At 30.7% G+C, this 11,218-nt stretch overlaps 1 protein-coding gene across 1 annotated transcript; it reads right to left on the bottom strand.

Annotated features, from left to right (window-relative positions):
• On the bottom strand, positions 1–10,810 carry slmo (PRELI domain containing slowmo). Its single transcript, XM_085956104.1, has 4 exons — positions 10,678–10,810; positions 10,396–10,561; positions 5,177–5,371; positions 1–3,453 (listed from the first exon to the last, which is right to left on the bottom strand). Exons 1-4 carry the CDS (start codon positions 10,707–10,709, stop codon positions 3,145–3,147), a joined length of 702 nt encoding a protein of 233 aa, XP_085812230.1. The 5' UTR covers positions 10,710–10,810; the 3' UTR covers positions 1–3,144.
• Between the last annotated feature and the right edge of the window lie 408 nt (positions 10,811–11,218).

Genomic DNA, 11,218 nt, shown 5'->3' with positions numbered 1-11,218 from the left:
TTTAATGCTGATAAATATTTTATTAAATGTTGGGAATTACGTATGGAAGACAATGTCAGCTAAATGTCCGCCTCTGTTAACTTTACAAATGCGGGCTCTTTTTACAACATTTTCACATGTTTCAACCGCTATTTCATTAATTTAGTCACAAATGTTTTGTTTAAGTTGCTGAAGTGTTTCTGGTTTATTGGCATAAACCTTGCTCTTTAGATATCCCCACAAAAAGAAGTTCAGGGCTGTTAAATCCGGCCACCATGGAGGCCAATCGACATCACCATTTCTTGAGACAATTTGTTGTGGAAACAGATCTCTCAGTAAGGCCATTGTAACATTGGCTGTATGTGAAGTGGTACCATCTTGTTGGAACCAAATGTCGACCAAGCCCAAAGCATTCAATTCTGGTGTCAAAAAGTTGTCAATCATGTTACGATAACGTTCTCCATTAACAGTTACCTAATGCCACGTTCATCTTTAAAAAAGTAAGAGCCAATGATTCCTCCAGACCACACAGAGCACCATTCAGTCACTTTTAATGGATGCAAAGGTGACTGATGAATAATTTGGCCTCTAATTATCTGCTATATAGCCTCTTTCTTCAAAATCATTCACTAATCGATAAATAGTGGGTTTTGGTGGCACATTATTTCTACCCAAATAATTTTCTAGTCGTCACAATAATTATTGATGATTGATTTTGATAAAATGTTTTTTACGATTAAAACCATAATAAATTTGCCACGTCTATATTTTCATGATTTCCAAATATGAATTGTCAAAATTCATTTTTACCAAAATGGCGACCAAACAAAGTAGTAAAGCTTTCCGGCAAACACCCTGTACATACCTAGGCAGTGTTGCCGAACGAACCCTGGAACGCTGAGGATCTCTTAGATTCATAATTTGTAAAGTTAACTGTATATAAAAATAAATTCGAATTCGATTTGAATTTACAGTAAAACCTCGTTAATACGAATTCCATGGGACCGAAAATCGAAAAAAAATCGAATTACGAAATGTATGGGGAGAAAATACAAAAGTTTTGAAAAAAAAAAATTTTTTTGATTTTCATTAATTTCGTTTCTGATCATAGATGTGCTTACCGAATTGGGTCATAAAATGTCAGGATTGTTTTTATTACCATCATAAAATAAGTAATTTTTGATGTTTTAAGAAAAGTCTGTCACAATTTTCAATGACTGGCTCATGAAATAGTGTACTTTATTACGATTTATTGAATATTTTTATATGCCAGGGACTCTGAAATCATTTTGAATTTTGAAATTAGTATTAAAGACATAGTTTTATATGAAAATAATGTTCAAGGGACTTTTTTTTCGGGAAAATTTCGAATTACGGCGAATTTCGAATTATCAGTGTTCTTACTAACGAGGTTTTACTTATTTTGGAACCGAAGCCTTCGTGTCTAAATCTTGAAACGTAACCGGAATCCTTTAAAAATAACCCCAAGTTCCAGAGGTTCCATTGTTATATATATTATTATACATTCCAACGTAATGATAATTTACTAATATTTTACAAAAGTTTAGGCCGATAAATTATGGAGTCCATGTGCTCTTTTCTTTCTTGAAAGAATAGTTTTGAAATTGAAATATAATATCTGTAATGTACCTACGTAAGTACCGAAGCCATCTGTTTTTACAGAGGGATAGAAAAATATATAAGACCTATACTCTCAGGTACATGCTGTTGGCAACCTTTTATCTATATAATATGTTGAAAATACATCTTCTTGATACCCAGTTGAAAATGATTATTTTTACAAAAATTAATATTAAAACAACTCGTGTGTTCATTTGCTTTATAGATATTTATTTATAGCTGTATTTTATAACAAAAATAAACTGTGTTTTAAAAAGCACTGAATTTGAAAAGGGTAGGTTCTGCCTAATGCCAATTGGTGAATTAAACTGTGCAAAAAATTGAAATCTGTGCATGTCTATTATAGCGATAAATTGTTTAAAAAGGACTTAGTTATAACATAGTATGTATTCATCAAAAGTTAAGTCATGTTACATTTTTAATAATTAATATTAGTATTCCCACATGGAATAGTAATTTTAAAAGATCTCAATAATGATAGTAATAATTATAATAATCAATGGTATCTCAATGGTGTTTACGAAATACGTACATATTGGCAAATTAAAAGATTCCAATTAAATGAAAATTAATAGAGTTAACAAATAATTCGAAACGTAATTAGTTTTTGGAATAGATTAGCGGAACTTTCAACACAAAAACATATTTCTTCCGCTGTTTTTTAAAAATTCGGAATGCAAAGTATGTAATATCATAATACAACACCTTTCTTAGTCATACATAGATAATATATTAGAACAGTTAATGTAATTGGCAAGATTTTACAAAATCTTATAACCGCATAATACATCCGACACATTTCTCGTTAAAATTATAGTATTCTCACAAGATCATTAATTTAATTACTAATAACTTCTCAATAAATTAAAAAAACAACAACGTAATATACAGAATAAGGTTTATAGCACATATAAAATCACAAATGAGTCAAACACACTTGATCACTAGTTTGTTAATAAACCGTTTATTATTAAATTTTCACTGTGTAGCAGGTCGACCGTGGTCAGGCCAATATTCATAATTATATTCTCGCTTGACCAAAATGTTGCACTTTAATAAAAATAATAACACTACAGAAAATTTTGTTACCATAACGTTCTTTCCGGTTAAATGATTGAATTTGAATTCAAATATTAGCGTACTCTATAATTACATGAGAAAAATTGATAAATTTTACAACTGTAGGGGAAAAAACGGAAAAATCCCCTAAAAGCTTACTACGTAATTGAAATTTTTTTATACGCATGAATTACTTTTTTTTCAAAATACTAGATAACTTCATTACAATTATTGCAAATGATCAAAATATCTTTTACATTTCCTACCAATAATTCTTTAGTTATTTTTGAATCGGTTTATACCTTACCTAATATAGTGTCTAAAGGGCCATGAATAATATCAAATTCAAAATCAATTTCAAGTCATTATGATATGATTATTATTGAAGGTATAACATAAATTTGAACAGCTGACACTGCATTCTTGACACACAATGATAAAATTGAGCTAATCACAAAAGTCCGGCTAAAAATCAGGTAAATTTGTTTGTCTTCCGTTGGTCGACGATGTCAGGCTATGAATATCATCGAGAGATTTCTTCGCCTTGGTTGATATATCATCCATGGATTTACGTGCCGTGGTCGTGATGTCGTCTAGAGATTTTTTTGTGTGTGTTAAAATCTCATCAGTGCTTTTGCATGCAGATGAAGCGATTTCCTTTACTTCGGTATCAATTTTGTCTATGACCCATTCGATAGCTTGCCGTCCTTTCCCCGCGTTTAAAGATATTTTATTTGTGAGAACATCTTCCATATAGTCGGTCAGCGGTACGCCCTGGAATTTGCACAAAAAAATATGTTAAGTACACAATAATTCAAGTAGCATAGCCTGTTTACACATGCATCGATTTACTGCTGGCATAAGAATAAAATGAAAATGTAAACACTTATTGTCGTGCAAGTTGCAACACTGCATACGCTGATCAAAAAAGTTTAGTGGCTTCTGAATTTTCATGCATATATATATTTGAGATACTTCATTATTGATATCCTTTGAACCATAAATGTGACTAATACAGAACAGTGACTAATAATGAATACTAATGGACAAATTAGACCACCATACAACAGAGCAATAAAAATGAGTCTTCAATTAGTTGCTTAGATTCTGGACATAGTAAATTTTCTATTTTGCCTCCATCTGCCCTGACAATGTGAATATTTCTAAAATGACTTCAAAAATTACCTTTGGTAAAACCAGTACAGGGTACAATGCCGAAAAGATTTTAGGGACGTTGTGGCGAAAAAGGATTATTTATGGGATTAGATTATTTAGAACAGAGATTCCAAACTTATTTGGCCCACTGCCCCCTTTTCAGAAGAAGAATACTTAATGCACCCCTGGAAATGTACCTTCTTTAACACAATGGCTACGGAGAGTTTTAATAATTGATTTTGTAATTAACGTGTTATTTGCGTTTGAAAAGCGATTAACAAAAACACAAATTTGTGAATCCCGTAACTGAAGTGATTAGTGAACTACCATTGACGTATTATTATAATTATCAGGAAAGTTTCAGTGACATATTGCATTCTTTTATTGTATATTTCTACCTACAGAAAAAAGATGTTACTGTAAATAAGATGCCCTGGTGCTAATATTATTTATTAAAATCAACTATAATAACATTCGCATTAAAATTACGAATTACATTAAAAATAATCCTAATGAGAAGAATGAACCTGGAGTGCAGCTTCCAATTTATTAAAGTTCAGGTTCCATTTTTGTCAGCAGCATTTTTAAATCATTATGATTAATTATTTGTGACCATGCTGAACCGAAATTTCATTAATTATGATGAACGAAATATTAATTAAAAACTTTTGTACTTTTGCACATAATCCAGTTTGAATGTTTATTTAGAAAATATAGTAATCACTACTAATTTATATGCTCTCATGTAAAGTTACAAATTGTAACACCCTTTTTTGGCTTAGAAACATTGATATTATGAAATTAATAAAGTAGATATTCGCGTTGGCCAATGTCGTAAATCCCAGGTCTTGGGTCTGGCAAATAAACACATGTGTTTGCAGTCAGAGTATGGACCTATTAGGTTGAGCAAGTTGCCAACATCCATTTCTCGTAAAAACAAAAATCTGTTAACACAAACCTCCACTCGGTGGAGGCCCATATGATATTCTTAGGTTCGGACATGGTCAAAAAATATTTTTTAAACTACAGCTGATAGATTTCCTTATCTGTTAATGATCTTAAAGAAAAAAAAATTATGTAACCGAAACAAGAATAGAAAGAAAACGTTTAAGATTCTAAATATGTTCTTGGCATTGATTCAACTTCTGAAATTCTGACCTTTGAATATTTTCTAAGTATTCTAAACAAAGCAAAGAAGTTATCCATTACTTAATATTATCACTACGTTGAATAACATTAATTAGATTCCCACCTGATATTAATTACACTACTTCAGTATAATGAAATGCATTACATATTATTTTTTTTAAATATTAAGTATATTTTGTATAGATTTATTTACCTTGACTGTGACGGTTGCTTCTTGTTTAAGTAGAGTCTTGGATCCATCTGTGGGGTGAGGGATATACCGTAATGTTTCATCCACAGCAATGTAACGGCAAAATGTCAAATTAATTGTCTTGAGGGTCATCTCTCGTATTGATGGGTTAACAACGGACCGCTCACTTGCATAGCAAACTTTGGCTGAACCGATCAACTGAAAATGGATATTCATAAATAAACAATTATATTAGGACATGAGGATACAAGATCTGGATGAAAACTACAGTAATGCATTATTTAAAATTGGATCAATTTGTGGTATACAATATTTAGCCACAAATATAAATGATATTCCGTTAAGATAATAAATATATCATTTACTTTTTTAGTTTTAATGATAATTACATTAATGGTAACTATAAATAGTTTGTATTATTGTAGATAATTTAGTATTAAATGTAGTAAAAGGGGTTTAGGTTAGGTTGTACGGTATAAACATTCTTCTCGTACTGTCCGTTAATCAAATAAAATATTCAGTTTTCATGAAAATATCGTGCTTACAATACATTTTTTGTTTTAAATAATTAAGTGAGACAGAAATGCAAATGAAAAATATTTTTTTATAGAGCATTTATTTACTTACATCGACCGAAAAATGAAAAAAATAATTCCAATTATTATTTTAAGGAATTCGTAAAAGAAATATTTTGGTCTAGTAAATTTATAATATAATATACCTATTAAGTACTTTATTAATTAATATTTAAAATATAATTCAGCAGATTACATATAAAATTATCATTTAACGCAATGTACATTGCGTATTTGTAGTGTATGTAACTAGTAACTAACTCTGCATAAAAAAATCGTTTGTAAAATATAAAAATTCTACACTTCATATAGTACAGTGTACACGATTTCTAATCTTTAAGGTCAATGTTCGAATCCGCATATCGCCTATAAATGTTTTTTTTTGGTAAAAATAGATGTGGACAAAAAGCATAACATCGTCACGTTACGATAATTGCATTATAATACATATTCTATGTTAAAAGGTACACAATACCAACGATACTTTTTGACCAACACCAACATCATACTATTCTTTCGATACAATATTGAAACTTTTCTTGACATCCCTACATATTATGGTTACATAAATACCATCAATGAAAACAATATTTTTGTATTAGGTAATTATTTTTGTAACTACCAAGAGTTAGAGACTTGGGGCCGTATGTATGAGATTACCAAATTCTTTATAAGCTATTTAACCGATTTTCCACCATATAGCGTGGTTTCCCAAACTATGGGTCGCGACCCACTAGTGGGTCGCGAGCGAATATTGAGTGGGCCCTCAACACTGTATACATGAATTAAGAAAAAAGGAAGTGATAAATTTGATATTTCATTCAGCTATTTATAATTCCTAAAAATTGAAATAAACAGATGGCAGCACAGTCGCGGAATATCGCCAGCTAGCGCTGAAGCTATTTGCAAGGATCGAAAGGATCAGACATTTTTGCAGTTCACAATAAAATTCGAGCGTTCATGAAAAAGCTTATGTTGTGGAAAAGTTGTATTGAGAATGGCAAGTATGATTGTTTTGAAACACTTGAAACTTTTATTATTGAAAACCAAGTTCAGCCTAAGATGAACGTACTGTCTGAAATTTCCAGTCATTTATCACTGTTAATAAATAACTTAGACGACTATTTTGGGGAAGAGATGAAAAAATTTGATTCGTTGCATTGGATTTGTAACCCATTTCAAGACGACTTACCAACTAGTATGTCAACAAAACTAGTGTGTTTCTTATTTCAAAAGTCTTTCATTCATATTGGTAACACTTATAAAAAATATTTTTTTTATTTCAATTAGAACAAATAAGACAGCATTAAGTAGTTCCACGACTCGCCACTAGAGAATCTGAGCATTACCAATATTTATGCCCTCTTTTCTCTAAGACAGCTAAGAGGTGGGTCCCAAGATTGGAAATTTTTGTTAGATATGTCGGAGCCCAGTCAACTTTGGGAACCACTGGCGTATAGCACTGTTTGTGATGTAAGCAATCTGACGTCACACGTCATTCAAAATGGCTGCTTCATCTGTCACTTTCAAATGTTATTTTAATAATGCTTTCATTACAATAAACGTTTGCTTGACGCCCTCGTTCATTTTGTAGACTCTGTAAAACATTTGCGAACTTTAAAAATAGTTCCTAGTCGTGCTGTTTACAAAATACGTATAATTTTGATCCATAGTCTATAATCTAGATAGTAGGTAACTGATACAATGCCTCGTATTTCGCTTACAAAACGCAGTATTTCTCATGGAGAGATGAGATGGATTTACGTAAGATTACGATAAAATACTTCCGCTAAGCGACCGCAAAGATAGGTACCTACTGCTGTATCTGGCATTAAAATATGCAATTGGAAGCATTCTGCATTCTTCAAAATATTATGGTACCTACCTACCTACCTAGTTAATTATTGTAAGATAATTGTAATAAACAAGGCACTCTCAAATAGACTGGTAACATCAATAGTGTCATAAGGTGATTGGTATAAATGATAATATTATACAGAGATCATTACATATCATTATCTAAATCCATTTGCATTTCTGTCATTTATTCTGTTTTGACATCTCATAACAAAAGTGATTGAAGTGAAGTTAGTCATAATATGTATGTATTGCCACCAAATGGAAATGTTTACTGGCAATACTCTATACTTTCGTACAGTAGAATTATAAAATAAATGTGATAAAATAACTGATAAATTATTTAAAGTTCAAAATAATTATTCATGTATAATTATCAAATTTATATGGTACCGTTCGCACACTTTCAGACACATTTACAATTTCAAAATTTTAAATTAATGGCCGGGGAATGAAATTTTATAAGTTTGCCATTATTTGGACGCCATGACACATTATGACGTCGCTAAACAACGGATTACATTTACACTCATACTGCATACAAATGAGTAGTATATAGCCTATAAAGTATTTGGGAATCTCATGCATATGACCCTTAAAAGAGAGTAGGAACACCCATTTGAAAAAAGATAAAGGTGTATGCCAAAAGTAATAAATACTTGAGCTGTACAACAAATCTCAATTATGTATACGTATAGTTATATAATTTTAATATAATTTAATTTATTATATAATATAATTTAGTAATATAATTTTAATAAAATAGAGAGATTTGTCAAGAATAATAATAACATGCAAATCAGCTATTTATCAAAATTAATTTTCATTTCTTCTGTCTTCTTTTAGAAAGCTTTAAATGACACACTTTAAATTTGTGAAGATAGTGAGAAAGTATTTTGTATCTATATTATGTAGTTTTAGAATGATCTTTTCCTGGTATCCAATAGAAATTATTGAGAATACCTTCTTAACCACCAAATCTTTACTGACAGTGAGTAAAGGGATTAAAAAATCATTGTTATAGTAACTGTGAGTATTTAATGTATAGACATTTATTTATACAGACTTATTACCTAAGCACGCACTTAAATTTTAGCTGATAAGAATAGATACAATATAATATAATAATAAATAATGTTTCTGACAGAAAAAAGTACAAAGTATATCTACATCAATATCTAAAAGATAATAATACTACGATGTAAAAATTAGACGTAAGTAAATACATTTTAAGTAGGTATATAATATGGCAAATTAGTACACATGTATTGCTATCAATAATGAATTGAGATAAAACGCAACAGTGACATAAAAAGCATTGAATCAATGCCAAATTTCCACCGGAATAAAGGAATGAACTTCCCATGTGGCAGATGTTGCTCTGTGGCACACATTCAACATATTTTACTGGCATGCACAACTGCACTGCACATGACATAAAGAATTTCTCCTGTGGGATTTTGCATAATGCATTTCAATCAAAATACATTGAAGGGATGCATTTCACTATTATGGATTCAATTTTTTTTTAAATATTCTGAGGAAAATGACGAGTATAGAATGATGTAGTATGTCACAATAGAAAGTTTCATGACGTGACGCGTTATTAAAACTTTCTTACAACAACTTAGACAGAAATGACTGATAAGTTACTACTATTACCACTTCACCATGTTCGAACCTTAAAGAATCATATAGGCTGTATTAACAAATTATATTTTACATTGGCTGCTGACAGTATTGTGCCATCATGTTGATCGATATCTTAGTGTGTGATAAGTGCAATTTAGTGTACCAATAGAAAGTTTGTTAAAATGCATTATGCAGAATATCAACTAGGTACTACTACTTCACCATGTTCGATCCTAAGTGGAGGTTGTATTAAAAGATTCTGTTCTTACGAGAAATGGATGTTAGCCACTTGCTCAACCTATTAGATCATACTCTGACTCCAAACACAAATTGAAAAACAATATGTGTATTTGCCAACCCCAGAATTCCAACCTAGGACCCACGACAATATAAGCTGACGCTTAAACAGCTTCGCCATCGTGGGCACGGGCGGATTGATAAGTTACTGACATTATTAAATTAATATTAAAATAACAAAGTACAAGAAAATATAATATTGATTATTTTGTACTAATTACAATAATTGACCTGTGGATTATAATTTAAAAAAAAACCTTATAAACAAAAATCTTCTCTGGCGCTATAGTCAGGATAGACCTAGGCGACATTAAGCAGACTACTCTTCAAACAAAATTGTCATAAATAATATTTGCACAATTATTGTTTGGTATATGTTTCACAAATTAATAATCAAAGAATATACAGATTTGTAATGTTTATGAAATTTACAAAAAAATTCATTTCATTTTGTAAGTATATGATGAGAATTTAATGCGTAAATGTAATTATTCAGAGAGAGATGTTGAATTGTCACACATAATTACAATTAATAATGTAATTACAAACAATTGCTCCATTTGGAGTTTAATCAAAGTGTCCAAAGTCCAATATGATACATTGGAAATTCTTCTACTTGTATTCCCAAAATTAACTTTATAATAATCTTTTCAGAAGCAGACTATGAGCCCTTGGGTATCATAAGTTATTTTATGATGGCAAATTTTATTAATATACATTGGCATATTATGTTATTAACCATTATAAAGACTTATGATAAGTATATTAGTCATTAATGTCTAATTAATAAAGAAATTAGTAGTATGTTTAAGTACGAATATATATATATAAAAATTTAAAAAAAAAATGATGTTTACTCACTGCCTGCGCCCATCTGGGGAAATACCACTTCGAACAGACTAATCTGTGGGTATGCAATACTCCATTCACGACGGTTCGTTCCACTACATCGGTGCCGATGACAGCAGGGTTCATCGGATTGGGGTACTTCCTCCATGCCGCCTGAGCCACGGTTTCCCAAGGATGGCTAGAATATGAAGAAACGTCATTTGAGTCAGGACATCCTGGTTATAGTGTGACCCTCGAAATCATCTGTCAGAATGACAATTTTGTATATCGCTCAATAATAACGAAATATCTTACTTGAAGGTATGTTCAGAAGTCCAAATCCGCATTTTGGCGGGCTGTCCACATAAGTTTATTAACAAAAAAACCAATGTAGCATTGGTATATGCAATAATTGACACCTTCCGCGAAATTTTACATTCCAAGAAAGACAGAAATGAGAAAATCATTTATTCACGAGGTTGCTAGACTACTTTTTAACATTTCCCTATAATGAAAATAAAAAACCCTGGTTTATTTAAATAAGTCTCTTTAGAGCTTTAGAACAATTTTGCAAGTATTTCAATAAACGTTGACTTCAAATTGCTGATAAAATTCACACGGAATTTATGATAACAAAATATGGCATCATGTACCTGATTAAATTTGGTCCAGCACTCGAAATGGAAAATTTTACCAACCGGAGCTCTCGATAATTTTACGTATTTACATAGATAAAATAGACACATAGTTTGTTAATTTTATGTGTATTTTATAAAAATAAGTACCTACATATGTTAGATTCTTTATTATAAGGCTTATCTACCTCACGGTCAATTTAATTTATTTATAATCGACC

This window comes from Rhyacophila brunnea, unplaced genomic scaffold (assembly GCF_057557595.1).
Source record: "Rhyacophila brunnea isolate RB1 unplaced genomic scaffold, BYU_Rbru_1.0 scaffold_5, whole genome shotgun sequence".
Lineage (NCBI taxonomy): Eukaryota > Metazoa > Arthropoda > Insecta > Trichoptera > Rhyacophilidae > Rhyacophila > Rhyacophila brunnea.
This window is presented reverse-complemented; position numbering and strand designations above follow the sequence as displayed.